General features: G+C 36.8%; 2 protein-coding genes across 3 annotated transcripts in view; one reads left to right on the plus strand and one right to left on the minus strand.

Moving 5' to 3' along the window:
* The window catches only part of FAM133A (family with sequence similarity 133 member A), a 44313-nt gene extending 24639 nt beyond the window's left edge, over positions 1–19674 (minus strand). Inside the window, exons 1-3 of the mRNA XM_040999561.1 lie at positions 19569–19674; positions 19080–19149; positions 15190–15224 (exon numbers count right to left, since the gene is read on the minus strand). The gene's annotated coding sequence lies outside the window, so the exon portion shown is untranslated. The remainder of the gene's footprint in view (positions 1–15189; positions 15225–19079; positions 19150–19568) is intronic.
* Positions 19675–20522: 848 nt separating this feature from the next.
* Positions 20523–23086, plus strand: NAP1L3 (nucleosome assembly protein 1 like 3). 2 transcript variants are annotated; one of them, XM_040999762.1, is made up of 3 exons: positions 20523–21257; positions 21300–21341; positions 21390–23086. In XM_040999762.1, exons 1-3 carry the CDS (start codon positions 20523–20525, stop codon positions 22221–22223), a joined length of 1611 nt encoding a protein of 536 aa, XP_040855696.1. In that variant the 3' UTR covers positions 22224–23086. The 2 variants fall into 2 exon arrangements, with proteins under 2 accessions (XP_040855696.1, XP_040855697.1); XM_040999763.1 differs by lacking the exon at positions 21300–21341 and having other exon boundaries at positions 20523–21215.
* The last annotated feature ends 4050 nt before the right edge of the window (positions 23087–27136 follow it).

Raw genomic sequence — 27136 nt, forward strand, 5'->3', positions numbered from 1 at the left:
GAACAAGTAAATCTCTGATTTTCCCTGATGTAGTAATTATTTCTAAAAATTCAGTTATCTGTTCAAATTTTGGCATTTCCACTTTATAATCACTATCAATTCATGCATCCATAAGACTCAACTGAAACTGTGGGTGCTTCCTAATAAAATTACCTGAAGTTTTAAAAAAATTGATATAATACCTATATCTATATTATAATTTTAAAAAATTATGGATGGAATATTGCATTTAAAAGATTGTGATAAGTAAATATATTCTCAAGACATTTTAACTGTGCTAAAAAACATTAAAAATTATCTAAATAAGTGGAGATATTCCACACTCTTTAAAGGTAGAAAAACATCAAGCTGTCAATCCTCAAATTAACTGATAAAATGTAACACCTCCGACAATCCCTGCTAGTTTGTTACAGAACTTAACAAATGGATTCTCAAGCTCACATAAAAATACAAAGCACTCAGAACAGAAGCCAAAATCTTCAAAAAAATTAAAAAAATAATAACTCATACTTCCAAATATAAATGTAAATAAATATAATGCCACAGTTAAAACAATGTAATATTGGTACAAAAATAGGCATTCAGAAAAGCAGAGCAAAACTGAATTTTCAGAAATAAATCCCCGTAATGGATACAGCAATTCAATGAGAAAATAAAGTTTTTTCAATGATCAGTACTAGGAAAAGTGTATATCCATGCTTTTAAAAGAAAAAAAATCAGACCAACTGCTTTACAGGAAAAAAAAAAAGAGTTAAAATTGTAACACTTGTGGGTTTAGGTGCTGTGGCACAGAAAGGAAAGCTGTTGTCTTCCGTGCTAGCATCCCAGATGGGAGCTGGTTCAAGTCCTCGCTTCTCTTCCTCTGATCAAGCTTTCTGCTGATAATATCTTGGAAAGCAGTAGAGAATGGTCCAAGTCTTGGGGCCCCTGCCCCCACTTTGGAGACCTGAATGAAACTGCTGGTTCCTGGCTTTGCTTTGTGTAGTCACTGCGGCCATCTGGCGAATGAACCAGAGGATGGAACTCCCCCCCTGTTCTGTCTCTTCTTCTCTTCCTGTAACTCTATCAATTAATTAAATAAATCTTTTAACCAAATATAATATTTTAGAAGATAATGCAATAGCAAATGTCATGAACTCAGATTGGGCAAAGCTTTATTAAATATAATATTGAAACCATGAGCCACAGAAAGAAAAAGGTATAAACTGAACTTCAACTTTTGCTCCACAAAAGTTAACCTTAAAATAAAAATCAGTGCGCAGCACGGTAGCTTAGTAACTAAAGTCCATGCTATGCTAACACACCTTACACATAATTTTGCATCTGCAGCCCTAACTGCTAAACCTTACTACAGCTCCAATTGTATATATCCAGTTCCTTCTCATACTAATCATTGTAAGGGTTAACTCCATGACCTCTTGCCACAATAATATAAGTGGTTATCTATATATTTTCTACATTCCTTGAAACTTCAGTATTTTCATACTATCGTAACCCCATACTAAATTAGAAATCAGGTCCAACCATTTTTCTCCATAACATCTTTTAAATGTGTTCTTTACATTTTCTAAGAAAGATTTTTATTTATGTCTTCCAATCCATCTCACCTTAGTTTTAGACCTTTATTTTTTCCACTGCTGAATGACTATAATGCCTTTATATGTATTTTTGTATATGTATGTCAAAAATATATGATGAAGAAATTTTAGAGATAAACCAAAGATACCATTGAGCATGTTACCTATAGGTAAGCATAACCACTAACACACTTTACTGATAATATTTACAGATATTTTAATTTAAAGATATGTTAATATATACATTATAAAACATGCATTCATGATCATATTGTGACCAGTTTCCTAAGTCAATGTTGATAGTATGCTGGTGTTCTTTTGTATAATAACTTTAGTGAAATATTGCTTCTTCCAGTAATTGAAAAAGTTTAAAATTATTAATGCTTACTATTATATAAAATCTAAATTTATAATTTTTTTTTGTTTTGAGACATACACAAAGAGAGACAGAGATGTCTAACCACCAGTTCATTCTCCAAATGTGTGGAATACCTGAGGCTGCGCCAGGTGAAAACCACGAGCTAGGCACTCAGCTTGGATTATCCACATGGATGGTGGAGATTCACCTTCTTGAGCTATCCTTCAGGGTGTGAATTTGGAAGTGGAAGTGGAGCCAAACTCAAGCACTCAGGACATGTGAGCATCCCAAACAGTGTTTTTTTTTTTTTAATTTTAGATATCTTATTTACTTACATGAAAAGCAAAGTTATAGAGAAAGGGGAAGAGCGGGGGGGTGAGGGAGAAGGAGAGATAAAAGGAGCTTCCACCAGCTGATTTATTCCTCGAAGTACTACAATGGCTAGGGTGAAAGCCAAGAGCCTGGAATTACGCCCACATGGGTGGCAGGGAAGCAAGCAACTGGGCTAGCTTCTGATGCTCTCACCAGATGCATTAGCAGGGATCCGGATAGAAAGCAAAGCTACTCTAACATGGTGCAGTCTGTAGCTTAATTCAGCGTGCCACAATGCTGTTTTGCGAAGCATTGTCTTAACAAGTGTACAAAACACCTGGTCCACATTCCATCTGAAAAATTTCCCACCTCTGATATTCTCCAATATCTTTAAAAATAATTTTCCAATTTAACAGAGAAAACAATCTGCTAATACCCCACATATATCTGGCTAATTCTTTATATCCTTATTACTGACATTAAAAATCTTCATTTGGTTGTGTCTGTGTGCGTGCGTGCATGTATGTATGTCACACACACACAGGTGCACTTTCACTGCTTTTTTCTCTCCTAGGTTATCAACTAATACTAACCCAACTTTAAAAAGTACTTTTTTTTGTCTGAGAAGCAAAGAAACTAGGAGCTCTCATCCTCTGATTACATCCTCAAAATGCCCACAATAGCAGAATCAAATTCATGCCTCCCAAGTGGATGGCAGGTACTCGACTACTTAAGCCATCAGCTGAAGCTACTCTATATATACATCAGGAGAAAACTTTAATTGGTAGCAGAGCCAGGACTGTAAATACATGCACACTAATGTGGTATGCAGACATTCCAACTAGGTTTTTAACCACTAGGCTAAGCACTTACAGCTACTTTAAAGCTTGTTTTTATTATGAATCCCCAATGTAACCACTGCAATGTTGAGTGTGTAACAGGTAGGTGATAACCGAATTTGTGTTAATTTAAAATAATGTTTCACATTCTTAAATTCATTTATCATAAGTATATTGATGCCTGCTATCTGCATAACACCGAGTGCCATCACAGAATCGTGGATCTCCTCTCAAGGAATGTATAATCTAGCTGGAAGAAATAAGGCAAATGAATGACTAGACAGCAATTTGGGACAGCCATTCAAAATACATCAACATACAAGCTCTGATTAGGAATATGAAGATAGTGAAAATCAGCGATTCGGGTTAAGGAAAACTAATGTGAGTATCAGATGAGATGTTGAAAATTAAAACGTGAGAGCATTTGAGAATATTTTAGGCATGAGGAAATGGGCTGTGTGAGAAGGGTAGATGTAGAAATTCACATTACACAAACGATTTGGGACAAAACTAAGCATAAAAAGAGGCTGAGATCAGAAAGTGGATGGCCATGAATGCTTGACAAAGCTGTCTGTAGTATTAAAGTAGCCATTTACTGAGCACCCATATGACCGGTGCTTCACATGAATACTGAGTATTTATTTTGTATAGGATTTTGGACATCCATTAGCTCTTTTTCATTGGACTGAGTGGGGCTGCAAGCATACATTTCCTATAACAAAGTGACACAGAGTTCAAAAATGACTGAAATGTCAGTTATCTCAGCTTTGACAAAGTGATTAAACTCAAGCCTACATAGCTAACAAGTGGACTCTGGAATTGCTTGATAGAGGGTACAAGGTATAATCAAAGTTTACATTTCAACATTTTCAAAATTAATGTTGTTTTCCTTACATATTTTTTAATAGGAAGTCAATACAGGTTTTCAAGAAGGGTATGGTGTGATCAAAATGATATCTTCAAAAGGTTAATTTCAGAGGACTGGTGTTGCAGCACAGCAAGCTGCAGTACCACCACAATACTCCATACCATGGCTGTTCCACCACTAACCCAGATCCTTGATGATGTGCCTGGGAAGGCAGCAAAACATAGCCACCCATGAGGGAGACTTGGATGGAGTTCTTGGCTCCTGATTTTGGTCTGGTTTTCACACCTGAGTTTGTGCCCATTTGAGTAGAAAAGCAGAGGATTGATGCTCGCTCTTTCTCTCTCTCTCTTTTGAAATAGTTTTTTTTTTCCCTTTTTTTATTGAAAGAAAGGTTAAGTTCCCAATGATACACAGTCCAGGAGAAAAGCAGAAATAACTGAGATAGGGCAATAAAGAAAGAAATTGAAGTAAATAATCCTGATGAGAGATGACTGGAGTCTGAATAATAAAATGACAGCTGGAATGAAAGACAGAAGGTAACAGTTATTAAAATGCAAGTTGTCATGGCTATTACTCTAAAACACTTATCCCATTTTTATTTTTACTGTTTTATAATAACTTTGGCCAAACGACTTCAAATTTCAGTCCAATAAGCACTAACCTTACTGAACTAAACAGAATCTCTTAGTAAGCACATTATAAATTTTTAAGCTAGCATACATCATTTGCAGCTAAATTAGGTGCACATCATTTGCAGAAAAAAGTGCGCTTTGCTTGGTGCTTTTTATGATCAGGCAACCTTTTATGGTTTGAAACTTCTTCGAATAATCACCCAAACTAGAGAAAAGTAGGAAGTCAGAAAATCCAGATAGACAGTTCTAGGAATTGGCTCAAATTTTTCCTGATAGCACACAGATGATCTTAATTTTCCAGGCAACAAAATCGCTGAAAGCAAAGATCATTTTCTCCAACAAAAATAGTTGTGCAAGTTAGGAGGGGGAAGATTAAGAATTTTTCAATAACAAGAAATGGAATTATTTTAATTAAATGAATTACTGGTATTTATAGTGTGAACATAATGAAGAGGAAAAAGATAATATTGTGAGAACTTTATAGTCATCCCAACAAGACACTATGGGTGGAAAAGAATAGTTACACAATAAAGACATCAAATATCAATCAGAATAAAGGATTAAACCCTGGGAAATGATATAATTTTGTGGCATAAAAATGTATAATGATTCAAAATAGCCTAGCCTATATGGGAGCTGGTCATGTGAAATTATGTTCTTATGACATTATAGTATGCTGGGTTCAGCTGCTTGTGATGCTGCCATCCAATCTCAATGTGCTGTTTCAAATCGTGGCAGCTCTACTTCTGATCCAGCCCCTTGCTAATGTGCCTCAGAAAGGAATGGAGAATGGCCAAGTAGTTGTGCCCTCACAATCCATGTGGGGTACCGCGATGAATTCCTGGCTTGTAGCTTCTACCTGGCCCAGTCCTGGATGTTGCAGTAATTTTCGAAATGAATTTGCAGAGATTAGATCTCTGTGTCTACCTCTCTGAAATTCTGCCTTCCCATTCAGTAAAATGGAATAAAAACAAAAGGCAAAAAGCAGAAAACGGAAAACAAGGAAACCCTCCTGTTTTGTACAAGTGTTAATTAAAGCGCTTCTTCAGTACTCTATATAAGTTAGCAATCCAAATTTTGTCCAACAAATTTTGTCTACTTAGGTTACTTTGATGCATACAATATCAGATATTGCTATGCACGTGAACACAGACATCAGACATCTGTCCACAGACATATATGTACATATCATATCTAAATACTTTATATAAAAATGAGATCATTCTAGAGATATTGTTGCAAAGTGCCCTTTTCAAATGACACACTCTATTAACAGCATCTTTTCTACGCATTGAGAACCAAAGCAGGGGTTACCAAAGCAGGGTTTACTAAAGCAGAGGTATAAAAGAGGGTACAGGGTACAGGTATATAAAGTTACCAAAGCAGGGATGCTCTCGAACTCTGGCTTATACTATTTTCCCAGCCACTTTAAATAATTCAGTAACTGTTTTGTGATTAAAAGTCATGATTTTAGAGGAAGATTTATTTAAAAATAAATTTAAAGAGCTTTCTTTCTTCTTAAAACAGTATGTTTTTTTTTCAAAGCACAGAGTTACAAAGAGAAACAGGGAGGTTTTGAAAGAGAGAATGTGATCTTCCCTCTCCTGGTTCACTTTCCAAATGGCCACAGTAACTGGAGCTGGACCAGTCTAAAGCCAGGAGTCAGGACAAATTCCATTTGGGTCTCCCAGGTAAGTAGCAATGGCTCAATCACTTGGACCATTTTCTCATCTTGATGAAATTGTTTTTAATAACTCAAAGGAAAACTACATGTGGCATGTGGATAGTACTTAATTCAAATAACAAGGTTATATTTAAAACTATATATATATATAACTATATTTATACAGTTTATAACTATGTATATATATAACTATATAACATTATATATATCAGTCCGGAGCCATGGCCTAACAGCTAAAGTCCCCGCCTTGAATGCACCAGGATCCCAAATAGGCAATGGTTCTAATCCTGGCTGCTCCACTTTCCATCCAGTTCCCTGCTTGTGGCCTGGGAAGGCAGTGGAGGACGGCCCAAATCCTTGGGACCCTGCATCCGCATGGGAGACCTGGAAGAAGTTCCTAGCTCCTGGTTTCAGATCATCACAGCACCGGCCGTTGCGGTCACTTGGGAAGATCAGATGGAAGATCTTCGTTTCTGTCTCTCCTCTGTATATCTGACTTTGCAAAGAAAATAAATGCATCTGAAAACAAACAAACAAACAAACAAACAACAACAAAAAAAAAAAAACAAGAGCAGAGTTGGGGCCAAGCCCGTAAGCTGTCAGTTGTGGCACTGGTACCACATGCCATAGTGCTCATTGAAGCCCCAGCTGCTTCACTTCCAATTCAGCTTCCCACTCGGATGGTAGCGGATTACAGCTCATCTACTACCCCTGCATGCATGTGGGAGACCCAGATGACATTAGTTTAAACCTCCTGGCTTTGCCTGGCTCAGTCTTCACAGCTGTGATCATTTGAGGAGTGAATCTGTGGATATAAAACAGATCTCTTTATCTTGCTCTCCCTTCCTGTTATTCTGCCTTTCATATAAAAGAAAATAAGTCGTTTCAAATCTGACCTTCACAGTACCCATTTTATGAGATATCCAGAGAATAATTTATTCAAAGGAGAATCCCTAGTATCTTGACATATATTTCCCTTCAAATGGCTGTTACATGCGAAACAAGTTTCATATATTTTCTAGAAATAATGTTCTCTAGAAGAAAACGCCAATGAAATAGAAAGGCAAATAAATAGACATTTTAATTTAATATTAAATGTGGGTCTTCATTAGATTCAAGGATAGTTCTTCTGAACACTCTGACAGTAACATAGCTATTAATGAAGTAAGTCTGAGGTGTCCTGTTTAGAAGTGGATGGCTAAAATACTGATTCTATAAAACGGGCAATGTAGTAAACTAATGTTTGGTACATTTGGCTATGGTTTGGTACGTGGCTGTTATTCACTGGTAAATCTGACACACTGTAAGAAGGGGAATGAGACTAGGTCATAACTAAAGGTTAAAACTGACTTTTACTTGAACAGCAAGTAAAAAGTCTTGCAGTCAGAAAAACAGTTAAATTTCTCAAGAAGTTAGTTTATTAATAGTAAACGTGTGCTCATGCAAAGCGGCATTCTGTTTTAGGATAGCAAACCATACACAAGAGCATAACTTGGTCTCTGTCACAGGAAAATTTAAAATGCTTTGAAAGAAAAATGAGTATGAGTACACACTAAAAATGACCTAGTGGCTCTGTTCTAATTCTTTCATACAACATGTATGGACTAATGCAATCTGAGTAAATAAGCCCTGAAAAAAGGGGTAAAGATACCTGAGGAAGATAAGTTTAGTAAAGAATGATTGGTCTTTCCAAATGTTACACTTGTTATTTCACATAAAGCTCACTGGGGTTCTATACGATGGGTATTGTTGTTATCTGCTTCTTACAGATGAAGAAACTGAGATATATGGAGTTCAGAAATTGCACACATAAAGACATGGCTTTCCCTTACATTCAGGTCTAAAATATGATGAAATGTTGTTATTACTGCAGCAATATAGTAACTTTTCCGGAAGTTGTTTCAGAGGACTACAAACCTGGAAATGAGAAACAAGGATGTAGCCCGGAAGCTGTAAGATGACTAGTCAAGTAATCTAACCATTTAGGTAATGCTCTTTCATTCATATTACAGAAAAGGCTAGCCATATTATCCGTTTAGATAATAAAGCAGTGTTAAGTGGAGTATCTGGTTACTTTTAAACAGGGACTACTTAGCTTTTTTCAGATACACAAGTCGCTTTCAAAGAAAACAGTCAAAACTGCTCAATGGAATAATTTTGGAATTGTGTTTACATGTTTTATGTTTGTTTCTTAAAACAACTATTTATTTGTTTATTTTAAATGGAGGAAAAGTGAGTTTGAGAGAGACTGAGAACTGAATCATCCTCAAATGGCCACAACGGTCAGAGCTTGGGTAGGCCTAAGTTAGGAACCAGAAACTCTGTCCTGGTCCGACAAATAGATAAGGCCATCTCAACTGACTTGCAAGGCACATTAGTGGGGAGTTGAATCTGAAGCAGAGCAGCTGGTACTAAACTTCAAAGGGAATGGCTTTACGTGCCGCTCCACAGTGCCAATTCATTTATGTTTATTTTGAGGAAGTCACTAAAACAATGTAATGAATTTAAGAGTTCATGGATTTATTTACTGGTTCTCTGTATGAAGTAGATACTTATGATGATAACTACAATCAACAATGAGCTCATTAGCCTTCTTGTTTGTTTACTCCTTTGTAGTCGATCTTGATACAATTGTCTTTATTTCAACTGAATAAAAATACCTATGTAGCACAATGAAAGATATAATGAAAATATACACAAAAATGTATTATTTATTGAAACTTCATGCATCTGATTCAATAGACTCACCTAAGTTCTTATATATAACAACCCTGTAAGCCAACTCCTAACATTCTCTTTATTTTAGAGATGAGGAAATTGAAGTTCAGAGACAATGTAATTTGCCCAGGGCCATACAGGAAATATGTAGCAGTATTTATATGGAGTCCCTCTGATGTCAGAGCCTGCGCAATCACCTGAAACTCACAGGAACGGGGATTATCATAGTACCTGTGCGTCTTCCTGAATGTCAGTTTTACTCTGGGACAGAAAATATTATTCAATATAAAATTAACATCAACTAAGATAGGATTCAAACATTCAAAAGGAACATACAGTTTGAACATTTAAATTATAAAGAAGTGGGCCCGCCGAGGAGGCGCAAGTGGTTAAGGTCCTCGCCTTGCACGCCCGGGATCCCATATGGGCGCCGGTTCTAATCCCAGCAGCCCCGCTTCCCTTCCAGCTCCCTGCCTGTGGCCCGGGAAAGCAGTCGAGGATGGCCCAAAGCTTTGGGACCCTGCACCCACGCGGGAGACCTGGAAGAGGCTCCTGGCTTCGGATTGGCATAGTATTGGCCTTTGCGGCTCACTTGGGGAGTGAGTCATCGGAGGGAAGATCTTCCTCTCTGTCTCTCCTCTCTGTATATCCGCCTTTCCAATAAAAAAATAATAAAAATAAATCTTTTTAAAAAATCTTAAAAAAAAAAATTATAAAGAAGTTCCATGCTTTCATTTACTTGCTTCAGGTCATACTTTCAGGTCCTTCAAATTTAAGTTCAGGTTCCTCTACTACTAGCGATACTTAAATGGAATAAGCCCTATGACATTTCTCATTTAATTACAAAGTTGAAACACTGATATTAACTTAAAATTTGAGCTCCCAATATTTGCATACTAACAAAATAAAGTCATATTAAAATTAATGAAAACTATTGGGTTTTTTTTTGTTTGTTTGTTTTGTTTTGTTTTGTTGCTAAATGAGTTTCTAGTACAACTTGTTATTTTAAAGAAAGGATGCTTATTTAAGCCAGAGGGACTTGAGGCCTGGTGTGCATATAGCAGACAGCACTACCAGAAAATTACTATTATTAGGGGAGTGAAATAATGAAAATGGTTGTCCCTTAACTCCAGTTTCAGTGTCTGTGCAGAAGTTCATTCACTTTTTCTCATTAAAGATAATACGGCAGATTGTTGTAAAGCCAAGCATATGGAGTCAGCTCACTTGGTTTCACTTATGGGATATTTCAATGATAAACTATGTGATCCTGAGCAAATTATTTACTTACATGATTATAACATCACATAAAGATGATACAGAATGGAGATGATAATAAAGACTTCAATGGGTTCGTTAAATTAAATAGTAGAAACAAAGCACTTGGTCCTAGGCTATATTGGAAATGATGAAGCTAACTGATGTTAGTGACAGCTGTGAACACATACTGAACAAGATAATCATTTATTATTAGAAGGCCTGTGAGATCTTTATCATTCCTTATTTTGTCCCTAAAACTTAACATTTAATGAAAATTATCTTGAATACTTAATAATAGATATAAAAGTGGCTTAACCTGATTCTTTTAGTGATGAATACCTAAAAAACATCTAGAACACAACATCCATAGGGAAAGTCTCAGTCGCCCCAACTTGTAAAAGTAAACTGGATCAAATGTTTCTCAAATCCTCTCTTCCAGAACAAGAACAAATTTTCACATAATTGTTACAGTTTGGGCCATCAAAAAAAAAAAAAACAGAAGAAATTTAGAATAGATAAGTATTTGAACTTAAATCAAGGCAAAGCAGTTAATTTGCTGTTTGGGATGCTGGCATCGCATTATCAGCACACCTCTGTTCAAGTCTAAGCTCCACTCCTGATTCCAGCTTATTGTTAATGTGCGCCCTGGGAAATGGCTCAAGTACAGTGCCTGGACTGACTCCATGGCTACCAGCTTCAGCTTAGACCAACCCAGACACTGTGGGCATTTGGAGAGTGAACAAGGGGACAGGAGCTCTGCGTCAGTTAGCCTCTGTCTTTCACATAAATGCAACTTGGAAAAGAAGTAAAATTCAGCTATAATCCACCAGATCATAAATGCAACCCAAATTTTTAAAGGGGAAAAAAAAAGGAAAATAAAACAAACAAACTTGAGACTATCGAGAAGATGGTTGTTGAATCTATTTTAAAGATATAGTTAATTGCATAACATATTATCCTGTTCAACCCCATAATGAACTAAATAATAATGTGATCATAAATAAGGTTTATATAGTGATAGTTGTTTAATTTAGGACTGACAGGAGTTTTAAAATTCTTGATAAACAGGACTGTATGTAATAAACTCTTTTTTTTTCTTTTTTGAAGATTAGAATGTCCAAAGGCAGATAATGCCAAATAGCAGAAATAACTAATGGACCTTTTTAACTAGAAGGAATTAACATGATAATATCAAGGATTTTCTACATCCATGAAATTTTCAACTTTATGGTAATTAGAACTAAAGGATCTCTGTTTATAGATTCCCATGCTGCTTCCAAGAGAGCAATGACAGTAAAAGCAGAAAAAATTCCGAGTGGCTTGAGAAAATATAACAAGAAAGGTGTTTTCACACAAAATTTTGGTCATATGAAAATATTAAAATAATATTGAATCTGTAAGTAACCCATTTCACAAGATAAATCATTCAATATTTAATTCAAGCCTAGGAATTTTGATTTCAGAGCCTGTGCTAAAGTCCCTCTTGTCAGAGAACCTAACAAGGAAATCAATGCTGAGACTACTGGCATTCTCTTCTTTTTAACTCAAAAGCAAGTTTTTTTGTGAATTCTATGTATGTTGTGTACAACATACAAAGATAATAACCATCTGAAGAGCTAAGGATTTCTGCTGTTCCCATCAGCAGAAATAACTTCAGATGCATAAGATTAACTTTTCCTCAGAAGAGGAACCAATGAAATTAATTAATATAATTGAGTATTCAGGATAAAATTTTCAGAAAACGTCAATTTATGTTTCTATTTTGTTGAAATAAATTACAAGACTTAGAAATGATGATTTTAGTTTTCTATCTATCTATATATATATATTCACCATTAATTATAGAAATCCTTTGATTTTTCCCTCCTATTAAATACTGTTAAAAGGTACTGCAAATTTGTGATTATAAAGGTTTGATTTGTTTTAACTTTAATATGAAAATCCTTCAGATGAGTTTTATAAGTAAGCAAAACATTTTTGAATAACCATGTAAGCGTATTCCATGTGATATAGCCTTATTTTTTTAATAAATGTGATTTTAAGGTTTAATGCTATTGTCGTCAGTAGCAAAAGCCTAAACAGAAAAACAAATGGAAGCACATCAAATTAAAAAGCTTTTAAACAGCAAAGAAAATAATTAACAGAATGAAGAGAAACCCTATGGATTGGGAGGATGTATTTCAAACCACATATCTAATAAGGTAGTATATTTGAAATATATAGGGAACTCAGGCAACTCAATGGTAAGAAAAATACTATTTTAAGAATGAGCATAGCATTAGACATCTTAAAAACCAGACACATAGACAACAAGCATATGAAAAACTGGTCCACATCATTAGTCATCAGGGCAATATGAATTAAAATCAGAATGAGATATTACCACACATTTTCTAAAATACTTACTATGAAAAACACAAAAGGCAAAAAATACTGATAAAGATGTGGAAAATGGACCTGCTTGTATACTGCTGCAGGGCATATAAATTACTACAGACACTATGGGAAAAAAAAAAAACAGTATTTATGTTCCTCAAAAAACTAAACAGAGAACTGGAATTGATTCAACAATCTGCTGAATACACATACAAATTATATGGAGTCATATGTCAAGAGAAATCTGTATTCCTGTGTTCACTTCAATATTGTTTACACTAGCTAAAATAGGTAATCTACCTAAGTGTCCACCAATACATGAATAAAGAAAAATGTTGTATATATGCATAATAAAATATGATCCACCTTTAAAACAACAAATAAATTCTGCTACCTGAAATGAAATGGATATATCTACAGTATTTTATGCCAAGCAAAAGAATCCAGACACAGAATAACTGAGCAGTGGTTTGATTGGCTAATCTTCCCCTTGCAAGTGCCATGATCACATATGGGCACCAGTATGTGTCCATGCTACTCCACTTCCTATATAGTGCCCTGATTAAGACCTGGAAAAGCAGTGCAGGATGGCTCAAAGCCTCCTGACCCCTGACTTCCAATCAGCTCAACTCTGGCTGCTGTAGTCATTGAGTAGTGAACCAAAGGATGGAGGATATTTCTCTCTGTAAATCTGCCTTTCCAATAATAGATCTGTATTAAAATTATGGCTACCAGAGACCTTTCAATTGCAAAGATGTTTGTCAAAGGGCAAAACATTTATTTTAGACTGAAAGAGTAAGTTCAAGAGATTGGCTACATAATGGTGAGTATAGTTAGTAACAATATGTTGTATTAACTAAAATTTGCTAAGAACAATTTTTAAATGTTCTCAACTAAAAAATAAATTTCCCTGTGTGAATTAATGTGTGCTTCTAAAGGCTTGATTTAGCTGTTACACATGCATGTATACATTCATATCTAAGCTACAAATACATACAATTTTTTACTTAATAATGTTAAAATTAACACTACATCAAGTATCCAGAGAATGAATTTTTGTTGTCTGTCACTACATTATATGTAACTGCTTTTAAACTGTATACAATTGATTATGTACGCAGCTACTACGACAGAAAATTATTCTGATTCTCAAGTGCATATTTTTTTAAAAAATCAAACACCATAGTTATAAATCATATTCTCTCCATTTGAGTATATCGGTATTATAAATATGGATATTACATGAAATAGTCTGTTCCTTTACAAACATAATGTAAAACAGAATTAACCAACATTTTAAAATTATTGTTTAATTTTTTTATTTGCATAAAGCTACAATCAACAGCAGGGTTAAGATTTGAACCTAGATGCTTTGATGCTAGTAGGGAGCAGGTAATGTAGCCTCTTAAGTGCTATACCAAATGCTGAATTAAAAACAACCAACATTCTATTATGATTACTTTTGAAATCATAATTTATTTGCAGATTGAAAATTCTTATATTTCCATTTATAGCAAAACATCTTGCATCATATATGATTAAAAATGAAGACATCATTCTCTTCTGAATAATATTCACTACCATTCCTATGACTGGGCTGTAGATAGTTACAGATTGGCAATTCCACAAAACATAATATATATGCTACTTGACTGTATATGTTTTCTAGATTTTACTGCTCTTATCTTTTCCTTTCTTTCAGACATATGGGAACAGAAATAAAACACAAACCATGAAAATCTAGTTGCTATAACTGTCTCCACTGTAATGAAATCAAGTTTTTCCAAAACGCAATCCTCATCTCTTCCCAGTCTTACAAATGATTATCTACTGATTGAATCATTAATATGAAGACACAACAAAACACAGTAGAGTCCAACAAAACCTCATATATATTCTAGAAATGTGTAAATGTAGTTTAATGGAGAAAGGATGGTCTTTTGGACAAATGATGCTGGAACAATTGAGTAAGTGCAAAATAAGGTTTCACTCTTTACCTTGGACCCCAGTGAATAACACATGAGATCTAAATATAAAATGTAAAAGTGTAAAGCTTCTGAAAAGAAACTCAGAAGAAATTCTCTGTGACTGAGTTAGGCAAAAATTTCTTATTAAAAAAAACCTAAATACATAGGGGAAAAAAGAAAACAAATGGCTTCATATGAGTTTTCAATTTTTAGGTATGAAAGTTACAGATGTTAGTTAAGATGACTGTGCACATATCAGAGCCCATCTCCTGGCTTTGCTTCATAGTCCAACTTGTGCTAACATAGACCTTGGGAGGCAGTGGTATGACTCTAGAAATTAGGGTCCTCTCTTTTCATTCTCTTCCCCTATCTTGGTATATTTGTGTATATATAGTCTATGAAACCCAAATAAATATCTAAAGCTTTTTTAAAAAACACAAACTTTTTCTCCTTGAAAACAGCAAAAACCAATTTTAACAGAATGCTAGAAAATCCCCATGTTGGGAAAAATAATATTTGCAAAGCTGGCATTAGTTAAAATGGAAAAAAATAAACTACTTTGGGAAGCAAGCAATTTCTTAAAATGTGAAGATACACCTACCAGTTGATCCAGCCATTCCACTCATAGGGATTTTTCTAAAAGAAATGAAAACATATGTCTGTACAAAGATTTGAATACAAATGATCAAAGCAGTTTTATCCATAGTAGTCAAAAACTCAAAACACAACATCAGTATAAATTGTGATATTTCCAAGTAATGAATAACTACTCAGCAACAAATACATCCCCACCTCAAACCATCTCATATTCCAACATAGATCTCATCTATTCCAACATAGATGACTTTTAAAATAATACTGCCAGTGAAAGAAGATGGGAAAAAGACAAGTATACTTCATGGTTTTATGCATATAAAATTCTAAAGAATGCAACCTACAGGAGCAGAAATTAGACTTACAAGATACCTATGATTGCCTGACAAAAGATAGATGAATTGAAAGGAGCAAAATGAAATATTTATGGCAGATAAAACTTTTCATTACCCTTACTACTATGATGCTTTCATAGACGTATAAATTTCCCATATCTTACAAAATGGACATAATTATGTGCAGTTCTATTGTGTCCATTAAACTTGAATAAGCTTGTTTTTAAAGAATTTGCTTATTCATATAAAATGTATCTAGATTAAATAAAAATGTAGAAAAAGAAGAAGGAAAAAGGAAGGGAGAAAGAAAGAAGAATTGAAAGAAAATGGGAAAGAAGGAAGGAAGGAAAGAGTTTAAAAATAAATGAATTTGTAATGCTACCCTTATTAGATATCTCCAATAAAAGAAAATGCTCCTTTATTTGTCACTATGTACTGAGTGTGTTCTGTGTGTGTATGTGTGGCAGAAATGGGGTAGAAACGATTGTTTATAAGTTGCAATTGAGAAGTTATAAGCAGATATAAAACAACACTATTCAAACAGTACATTCACAGATTCTGTGTTAAGCATCATTTAAACTAGGAGCAAGAATATTCAACCCTCTCCCCAAATCACATTAAATAATGTAACAGAGAATATATTATTATGCACTTAATTTACATGTTAGGATATTTCAGAAAGGTTATGCAAATAAATTAAGAGATTATTTTTGGTACAAAAAAGCTTTAAAATCTACATGTAATTTTTCCACAAACTTTTTGAAGATCCCTTTTTTAAACTTACGAAGAAAATGAACCAAATGATAAGTCAGAATTAATGTTTATAAATATATTCACAATTGGAAATGTATGGCACATTCAACAACTTAATTAGATTTTATTATAAATGCTCATGTTTAGGGATCTACCACTTAAAATTAGATAAATTAATAGATAATGAATCTACAAAAATAAAAATATGTTATAAATTACATAAAGTATTGTGTAAACAAAAGAAGTATTGTGTTTGAAAACTGGTCCCTACATTCAATTATAGCCTATATCTAGGCAATAAAATAAGTCAAATTTGAAAAAATACAATAGTTTACTACCATATTATTTTTATATGAGATTGCTACACATTTGTTTCCCTTTCTCCGAAAAGTCTCAGTATTATTGTGATTAAATATTAATCTTTGTAATCAAACAAAAATCCAAATGATAGCTATATAATAAATTCTGTAATTGAGTCACATTTTCACAACATCACGAATTGAAACAGGGAACCATATTAAAAAATTTAATGAAAAATAATCAGAGTGCAATAACATTGATTTGGGGCTCTTAAATGTAATTCAGAGGAACTTGGTAAATAGCTCTCAAACACATCCACAGGGAAATTTTTAAACTGAGGTACATCCAAAATTGAACATTTAAACTAAACTTCAGAACAAAAGGGTCTGCACAAACCTAACCAGTACATGCTGACCTTGAGAACAGGATGCAAGTACAATTTTTGTAAAGCAATTCACTAATCTTTCTAGCTGTTTGTGAGGTCATTTCCCTTTTGAGGCTATGCTTCATCCCTTTCTTGCAAACTCTTGGTACTATATCATTGATAATTATGGACACACAGGAGATGAAATTATATACCTCTTGGTAGTTTAATCTAGGGAAACCTTTTGGGGGGCACATTTTTAAGACTTTTAAATTTATGTCTCCTAGATTGAAATACTCATCAGCTGTAGTTAAAAATAATTCTATCCTATTCACTTATTCATTTCTCTGGGTCAACAAGCTACTTTGCCTTAAATTGTGGTCAAAGGGTCCACATCACTGTACCTTTAGGATTTCGCCATCTATTAATTCAGTGGGAAACAATCAAGCAACATGAATATGGACAATAAACATGAAAAGACAATCTTTTCATTAATCTAATATTTAAAAAAATGATTTGGAGTTCTTCATTTAAAAAAGTGAATAGTGAGTACTCTCTCTGGCTTTTCTCAATGAGTATATAGCATTCTCACAAAGTAAGCATTTATTTAAAAACTACCTTATAAGTTGGCATAACAATTCTGACCAATGAATTGAACAAGTGATCATTTAGCAATGGACCTAAACAATTCAGTTAATATGATTAATTTGGAATTTCAAATAAGCCTGATGTATAAAGATTCTCAAATAAACAACATTCAAAGAATTAGGTAACAAAAATCAACATAAAAAATCTAGAACCCTAACTCACTCTAAAATACTGTCTCCTTATATGGCAACATTTGATACATACAAGAAATCAATAGAAAACTCTAATGTGGATCCCCAACTTAGCACTTATTCTCTAAAACCAATTTCTGTACAATATTCAAGATATATGCAAAACTATTAACATAAGAAAATTTGCTTTTAAATATATCTGCCATTTTACATGAAAATAAGTTGCAGAACAATTTTATAATAAAATACAACAGATTTAAATTATTGTTCTATAACATATATTTTCATTGAAAATGAGAATATGAAAACACAGGCAACCAATTAGATTATGCTCACCATTGTACCATACTGCCGTGTTCTGCCACAAGAGTCTAGTGTGTGACAGGCACAAAATATCTTAGTTTAATAATTAACTAAGCTTTTCTGCACTATTGATCAGACAGTAAATGGTGGCAATCTTTCGAAAGCATTTATCAGTATATATGAAACACTAAAATGAACATGTAACTTCATTTAGTTCAGCATCCCCACTTCTAGTAATCTACCATATTAACGTTCAAAATCACGTATATCTCTAGGTGTCCAAGAACAATTTCTTTGCACAAGAAAAAAAGTTTGGACATAAGAAGAGAGTGTGAAAACAGCCACCATATAACAGGAAATGAGTTAAGTAAATTAAGAAAACTAGAATAAATTTCTATTTGAAAATAATATGTTGATCATTTTCCATGAAACAGTTCAGAAGTAACTGATAAATGAATGAGCAGATTATAAAGATAATGTAACACAGACAAAACAGAATGCATAAATATGCAGGTGTTTATGTACAAGAAAATTTTTGGAAGTAAATGCAGCAAATGCTAACAGTGGTTATTATTCTGTTGTTAAGATTTTGTTTGTTTCTATCACTGAATTTTTGTTTGCTAGAATTTTATCTTTACAATATTTATATACTTTGACAATGAATACAAAGCAATTAAATTCATTTACAAAATTTTAAAGCATTGCTCAACTTTTAAAAATGTGTGACTAAATGACAAAGCACAAATGCTACAATGAAAATATAACAGAAAGGTTAATCTCACTTTAACTTATTCACTCATTTGAAATGAATTCCTCATGTTTTATATCTTGCTACTTGTATTCTATGACCAGTTTATATAATGAATGTTGTTAGGTAGCCTTTTATTTGTTTGCTTGTTTTTGTTTCACATCAATTTGCCAAATTGCCTTTGTAGATTTTTCTACTCCCATTGTAATATCAAGACACAATTCAATTCAATGTCTAAAAGACTAGGTGGATTTTTATTCAAATACAGATAGTTTATTTTCTCATTCATAAAAATGGGCTAAATCCAATCCTTACCTTTCAGTGAAAAGTAAACACTGGTCTTTTGGGTTGAAACAAGAGAGTTGTTCTGTAGCAGAAAAGCATCCTGTAAATAAAAATAACATGAATCTGTACTTAAACTTCATTTTGCAAAAGTTTTTTTCACATATTACTGGACTTGTAAATCGTAATTTAGTATGGCTAGCATCTTACAATACTAACTGATAGCATATTACACCGTATATGCTGACAGAGGATGCACTTTCATTAGCACAAATCCCCCCTCCTCCCATCCTGCTGTTCCTGGAATTGAAACCTGCTTCATAAAAGTATAAAGGAAGCCTTCTTCTCTGTAATAACAGTAACATTTGAATACCCCTTTGTTTTATTTACAAGGCTATTGCAAGCATTGAAATGGGCTATGTGGCGCATTAGCAGCAAGGCTGTGGTATTATATCCCAGTTTAGAAAAAAGAAATAAAATAAAAATGGTGTAACTGACTCACGGTAACATGAGATCGCAAACCTTGTAGATGGATATAAACCAGGCTTGCCAAACATCACAGACAGCACTTATTAAATCTGCTACGTGGAATGCAATCTGCCTGCTCTCTAGCCCCTCCCCCTCTCCCAATAAACGATTTTGCCCACCCCCTTTTTTAATCTCACTGTGAAAATGCATGCTCATAGAATAGAGAAAATAATAATAATAAAGGCAGCGATAATCACAGTACCCATTTTCGCCATTTACAACATTTTCACCTATTTTTTTAATCGTTTTTTTGTTTGTTTGTTTTTTTGTTCAGGAGACCCATGACAAACCAAACAGGAATTCAGGATGGGCGGAAAGAAGAAAGACACTCCACTTCTCTTGTTAAGAACTATGGCTTAGCTTATATTTTTACCTAGTGTCTGCGTTTTAAAAAAAAATTATAAAACCATAAATATAATCGGGGGGAGGGTGGCTTCCGGGGGTTTGTGTCTCACCCACCGCGGAACGTCTGGAAAGATAGGCGGAGCCTTTGGGGGGGAGGCGTTGCCTTTGGTCAATCATTGGATTTGCGGTTTGTCAATCAAGATTGTCCGGCAAATGAGAAGCGAACTAAAAGAAAACTGGGCTGGAATTATCGGACTGTCTAACTGAGAGGGGAGGGGGCTGGCGATCGAAAACGAGAAGAGATCTCGGGGTCTCATACTGCGCCATTGGACTGCGGCACTCTTTTCCATCTGCCATAGCTGCTGCAGGAGACGTCTTGCCGACTCCACTCTCGCCCAGGCCTCTGCTGCCTTTACCGCCGCATCCGAGCCGCCGGAGCCCTGGTCCCCGGCCCTCTCAACCTTGCACCATTGCCGCCTTCGCCGTGGTTGTCATCTCCCAGCGCCGCCGCCGCCCCCAGCATCCGTGAGTTCTTTTCTGCCCATCTCCGGGCGCGCGATCTCCGCGGTAGTCACCACCTTCAGAGGTTTGCAGGCTTTGGGGATGGCAGAAGCAGATCCTAAAATGGTCTCGGAACCTGCCAGCGAGGGGGTTGCTGAAGAGGAGATGGCTAGCTCCGCTAGTGATTCTGGGGAAGAATCTGAGAGCAGTAGCTCCAGCAGCGGCAGCAGCAGCAGCAGTAGCAGCAGTAGCAGCAGTAGCAGCAGCAGCAGCAGCAGCCGCAGTACCAGCAGCAGCAGCAGTAGCAGCACTTGCAGCAGCCGCAGCCGCTTATATAGGAAGAGGAGGTTTCCGGAGCCTTCCAGAAGGGCGCAACGGGCTCCGTGGCGTAGAAGTTTCGTGGAGAGTCTACCTCAGGCTGTTAGAAACCGTGTGCAGGCTCTCCGAAATATTCAAAATGAATGTGACAAGGTGGATGCCATGTTCCTAAGGGCGATTCATGATCTCGAAAGAAAGTATGCGCAACTCAATAAGCCTCTATATGATAAGCGATTTCAGATCATCAATGCAGAATATGAGCCTACGGAAGAAGAATGTGAATGGAATTCCGAGGATGAGGAGTTCAGCAGTGATGAGGAGGTGCCGGATGCCAGCCCTAGTGAAATGCCTCCTTTAGAAGGCGAGGAAGATGACCCCAAAGAAAAAAGTGAGCTGAAAGCTGAAGAAAAGGAAGCGGTTGAAGACATCCCTGAGGCAAAGGCTGAAGCAAAGGAAATTCCTGAAGAAAATGCTGAGGTGAAAGCTGAAGAAAAGGAAGTTCCTGAAGAAAATGCTGAGGTGAAAGCTGAAGAAAGGGAAGTTCCTGAAGAAACCTCTGAGGAAAAGGCTGAAGACAAGGAAACTCCTGGAGAAAATCCGGAGGTAAAGGCTGACGAAACGCCAACTGTGAGAGAAGATCCCGAGGTAAAGGCCAAAGAAGAAGAAAAAGAAGATTCTGAAGATTGTATGCAGACAACACCTGCAGAAAAGGAAGACTCTAAAGAAGTCGCCCAGGGAAAGGCAGATGATACAGAAGAGCCTAAAGCAACAAAACCTAAGGTAAGGGTTGCTGTCAGAGAGGCTCACAAAAGACTTCATGAGACAAGGCCTAGAGAAAGAATGAATCTTAAAAGAGCTAGAAAGGGAAAGCCTAAAAGAGAAGATCCGAAAGGCATTCCTGATTACTGGCTAAATGTTTTGAAGAATGTTGACAGACTGGGGCCTATGATTCAGAAGTATGATGAGCCCATTCTGAGGTTCCTGTCAGATATTAGTCTGAAGTTCTCAAAACCTGGCCAGCCTATAAGTTACACTTTCGAATTTCATTTTCTACCAAATCCATACTTCAGAAATGAGCTGCTGGTGAAGACATACATAATAAAATCAAAGCCAGATCACAATGACCCCTTCTTCTCTTGGGGATGGGAGATTGAAGATTGCAAAGGCTGCAAGATAGATTGGAGAAGAGGAAAAGATGTTACTGTGACAACCACTTACAGCCGCACAACTGCTACTGGAGAAATTGAAATCCTGCCAAGAGTGGTTCCTAATGCATCATTCTTCAATTTCTTTAGCCCTCCTGAGATCCCTCATATCGGCAAGCTGGAACCACGAGAAGACGCCATTCTTGATGAGGACTTTGAAATTGGTCAAATTTTACATGATAATGTCATCCTGAAATCAATTTATTACTACACTGGTGAAGTCAACGGTGCCTGCTACCACAACGGCAAAGATTATGGAAACAGGAAGTATCGAAAGTAAAGAAAAATGCTGGCTGCAAGATTTTTCAAGGAACTTACAAGTTCCATCAGGAGTGAAGCTAGTTAATGCAGTATAGAAAGAAAAAGAAAAGAAAACCTGCCCTATAACTTGAACACTATTCCTTATTCCTTACACTCTTGTGTTCTCATATTTCCTTGGTAGTCTGTTTAAAAATTGTTCCCGAGATGTCTAAGTATCAGTTCATTCTAGCCTGTTGTATTGTGATATTTTTCAGAATATGTAAACTGCTGTCAATGATCTAAAGCATGTTTGTTTGGTGCTACAGAGTATTGATTTTTGTGAGGTCTTTTTGTCATGTTACTTTTTGATTATAGCTGTGAACAAAATGCCAGAGTTGTTAACTGAGACAAATATTTGCTTGAAAAAAAAAAAAAAAAACAAAGTTGCTGATGTACCAATGCAAGTGGTTTTTTTTTCTTTTTTTTTCCCAGCCCAGAAGACTGAAGGTTTAAATCTGCTTGCACTATATGTGCCTTTATTACTTTGCTGAGGAATATAATACTTATGCTAACTAGAAAAGTACATTGTGAAATTTGCTTGAAAAAATACTAGTATGCTTTTAAGAATGTCTGTCAAAGCCATGTTTGATTTCTGTGAATTTGTTTACTTGACATTGGTGTGTATAAATTGATTATAATGGAGTTATTATTTATACTGATGTGTTAATGTGAAATTGTATTTTTAAAAATTGTATTCATCTTGTATTATGTAATTGTAAACTAAAGATAATGCAGTTCTTTGTAACATCTTCTTTGCCTTTCACTGAAAATGATCACTTTACATCATTTGATACTTTATTGCAACCTCAAGTAAACAAGTGTTAAAATAAAATGTGCCATGCTACAAAACATTGAACACTTTTCTCTTGTAAGAATCTGATACTTAACATAGAAAGAAGTGGAACATACTGAGGCAAAGAAAAATTTAATCGAAGGTAACTGTTATTAATCTTCTGAAAATATTTCTCAGGTCTTGGCTCTTCTGATGGAGTGCACCCAAGTTACTGCTGGGAAATGGGGTGGGGGGGAGGAAGATGATGGGCAAGAAAGAGGAAGAGAAGGGCATGGAGCAATGGATTAGGGGAGGAAGAAAAGAGGTGAGGAGGTGAGAGGGAGGAATGGGGGGCCTGCGTGTGGAAGGGTTGGGGTGCGGGATGGGAAACAAGGAAAGGGGAGTGGGAATAATGTCTCACACAAAGAGACCATCTATATAAGTTGTTTTCACATTCTTCAGGGTCATTTTTCAACATGATTTGGGAGAATATCCTATTACTTCAACTTATCTTAAGAATAATATGAGCCTCAAACTGTTTCTTGACAGCATTCCACTCGTCTCAGGATAATTAGATCCTGAGATTGGAGATTAATGCAAAGAGGAGCTCCATTAAACCTATTTAATCAGCGGACTTTGCATTGAGCATAAAGGCACAAGCATGGCAGATAATCAACTGTTTTATTTCAGAAAACAAAAATAATTTGGAAGCACACTGCACTAAGCTAGGGCCCTGTTTGTGGACTGGTCTATTCTTTCCCAACCCATCTTTTGATCAGTTTTTATCACAAATTCTTTCCTCAAATAAAAAGGCAAATTTAAGGTGAAAGGAAATTGCCTCAAATCTAAAAGTTTATTAACTGTTAGCTGGAAAGGCAATTCACAGTTATCTTTAACATTTAAGTTAAAGGGTACACATGGGAACTGAAAGAAGCAAGTGCCAAGGATTTATACATCAATACAGTTTTTTTTTTTTTTTAAGATCTGTTTTATTTTTATTGGAAAGGCAGATATACAGAGAGGAGGAGAGACAGAGAGGAAGATCTTCCGTCTCATGATTCACTCCCCAAGTGAGTGCAACGGCCAGTGCTATGCCAATCCAAAGCCAGGATCCAAGAACCTCTTCCGGGTCTCCCACGTGGGTGCAGGGTCCCAAGGCTTTGGACTGTCCTCGACTGCTTTCCCAGACCACAAGCAGGGAGCTGGATGGGAAGCAGGACCGCTAGGATTAGAACTGGTGACCACATAGGATCCCAGAGCATTCAAAGTAAGGACTTTAATTGTTCTGCTTTCGCGCCAGGCCCTCAATAAAGTTTTGATTCCAGAAATGGACCTGGCCAGTCCTGGATGAACCAACCACCTCTGCAAGTTGAAGAGAAGGGTGAGTATTGCCAGAAATTGTTAGGCTGGCACACTCATTGGTATTCATACTTGATTCCTCTAGTGATTTATGATAGAAGGAGAAGCTGGCAGGGAATGAGGCTGAAGTGGAGGGGGCCTGAGAAATACTTCATAGCATCTCTTAATGTGTTTCCTTCTGGTGCTCTTTTTGCTTTTCTTAAAAAAAAAAAAAAAAAAAAAAAAGGTTTATTTATTTTTATTGGAAAGTCAGATACACAAAGAGAAAGACACACAGTTAGGCAAAACTTCCATCTCTTGATTCACAAGTGGCCGCAATAGCCAGAACTGAACCAATCCGAAGCCAGGAGCCAGGAGCTTCTTCTGGGTCTCCCATGCAGGTGCAGGGTCCCAAGGCTTTGGGCTGTCCTCCACTGTTTTCCCAGACCACTGGCAGGGAGCAGGATGGGAAGTGGAATAGTTGGGTCATGAACTGGTGCCCATATGGGAACCTGACGCATTCAAGGCAAGGAGTTTAGCCACCAGACTACCGTGCCGGGCCTGTTCTATTTGCTTTTGCAATTTGAAGTCAGATGTCCACTTTGCTGAATTCCCTTAAGAAAAAGCTCCTGCTGCTGATGTCACATTTTCCTTAATTCATTGCTGTTCAGAGTTAGGCCCTGAATACTCTCTGCTGTCAGCTGAACGTACGTTTGCTTCTTTACCTTGGCAGACTCATAAGAAAAGACTTTCTAAAGTAGCAGTACCAGAGAGTTGCTGAAAATGTAAAGAGAGAAACATGAGCCGAATGAATAAATTAGCAAAACTGTCAGATGATGCAAACAATTCATGCTGTCCCTCAGAGTTCCCCAATCCCAACTCTTCCTGGTGGGTACTGTAGCCGAACCCTACCCTGGTGATATAGCATAAGAAATATCAATATATTTGTCCCCCACAATGAAGAAACTAGCATAGCTTAATTTGCTCAAGAATTGCAAGCTATGGAAACTCCAACCTTAAGTGAAGGAGTTCTGAAAACACATTTATTTGCTTCAGTTTTCTTTTTCCAAAACAATGCATTTGTTTTATTTTTGATGATGTTAACATGATTGACAAGTTCAAATGACCACATGGGCCACTGAATAATGTGGGGGAGGTTGAAAAATAGGGGAAAAGGATGAGGCATTTGTTTCTAATCACCTCTTTGCTTCCTGCATCTGGGGGAAGTAGGGAGAGAAGGAGAGAAGGCTTCTCTCAGTATGCCAACAGCTTCAGCACTAGGAGATGGCAAACTGCCACCCGGTGGCATCCCAGCATCCCAAATGTGGAGCATGTTCTGAAGATACTGCTTAACTGGTTAGGATACTTCGGAATCACTTTTGATTCATTGCTCCAAGATTGAGGAAATCCTTCCAGGGTACATTGGCTGACATAATCCATCTTAGTGTCTCATTTTGCCCATATACTCAGTCAAAGCTTGGAGAACTGTCCAGTTATTTTCTGCCCTCCATTGTACTGAAAGTCCTCTGCAGGCCTCAACGATTTGACACAGATCCCTATGAATTTCCCTGTGGTTGGAGTTCTGAGACGAGTGATCCAGGGGGAGAATCCCAAGGAAACCTCCCCTGACTCCTGTGTGTCAACCAGTGTGGGGTCCAGGCTGAGTCTTTATCCCACCCACATCAGCCTATGCACACACCAGTTGCAGTCATTTGGTTAGTTCTATCCCCAACCCTACTTCATATACAAACCAGCGGATGCTGCAGTCTAAGCCAACTCTGCCCAAAACACCCTTGGCCCTCACGAACACCAGCAGGAACTAGAGACTTCTCAAACAAAACAAACAAAAAACAAACAAACAAAAAAACCTGATAACCCCTATTAATCCTGCCTTCAGCCTGGGCTCCTGTGTATGCCAGTATGTGCAAAAGACAGTGCAGTCTTTTCCACTTCCCATTCAGCTCTCATCCACTTAGTAAGTGTTGAAGTCTAGTTCAGCCCAGCTGAACTATCTAGCCCATGCTCATGCCAGTGGGAACTAAAACCTGCCTAGCCAGACCCACCAGCCTTGGTTCTCATGCTCACCACTAGGAGCTACAGCCATCAGATGGGTGCCCACAATTCCCCTACTGGGCCAACTCCCAGTGCCAGATCTTGCACTCTCAAGGTGGTTCTGCAATCTATCCTGACAGGACTTGCCCTTCATTCTGACACTTGCCAGCTGATGCTGCAGCAAAGCCTGAGCAGCCTGCACTTAGTCTGGCTCATGAATGCACCAGTGAATACAGTCACTTAGCCCAATCTGGCTCTCCCCCAACACAACTGACCTATAAGCCAATGGGTTTTGGAGCTCTTTCCAGCCTGGTCTGCCCCCAACTCTCAAGTTTACCAGCAGGAGCACTGGCATATCAGGAGAGCTCCCGCAGTCTCCCTACCAGCTCCATACCCAGCCCCCTAAATCTTGCTCATGCCATGGCCCAGGCTGGTAAGGCCAGCCTCATCTTGACATTTACTGGCAGTGCTACAGCCTGTCTGGGCCCGGCCTGCCCCAAGTTCCAGTTAATGTTGCCGGGTGCTGCAGCGTAGCACAGTTTGGACTGCGAGCAGTCCTGGCCCTAATATGAACTGGCTGCTGTTGTGGACCATTCCAGCTTTTCCTGTACCCATCCTGGTTCTAATACCTCCAGTGAGTGCTATAAACTATCTCAACTTGGCCTGGACCAGACCTGACCAACACAAATGCTGAGGGTTGCGGTAACTTAGCTTGATTAGGTCTACTCCCA

This window comes from Ochotona curzoniae, unplaced genomic scaffold (assembly GCF_017591425.1).
Source record: "Ochotona curzoniae isolate NIBS_2020 unplaced genomic scaffold, NIBS_Ocur_1.0 scaffold_1852, whole genome shotgun sequence".
Lineage (NCBI taxonomy): Eukaryota > Metazoa > Chordata > Mammalia > Lagomorpha > Ochotonidae > Ochotona > Ochotona curzoniae.

Coding starts and splice junctions, on each gene's coding strand:
- NAP1L3 (XM_040999762.1), top strand. CDS start 20,523: ATGGCAGAAGCAGATCCTAAAATGGTCTCGGAACCTGCCAGCGAGGGG. Junction 21,258..21,299: donor TTCCTGAAGAAAATGCTGAG/GTGAAAGCTGAA, acceptor GAAACCTCTGAG/GAAAAGGCTGAAGACAAGGA. Junction 21,342..21,389: donor CTCCTGGAGAAAATCCGGAG/GTAAAGGCTGAC, acceptor CCCGAGGTAAAG/GCCAAAGAAGAAGAAAAAGA.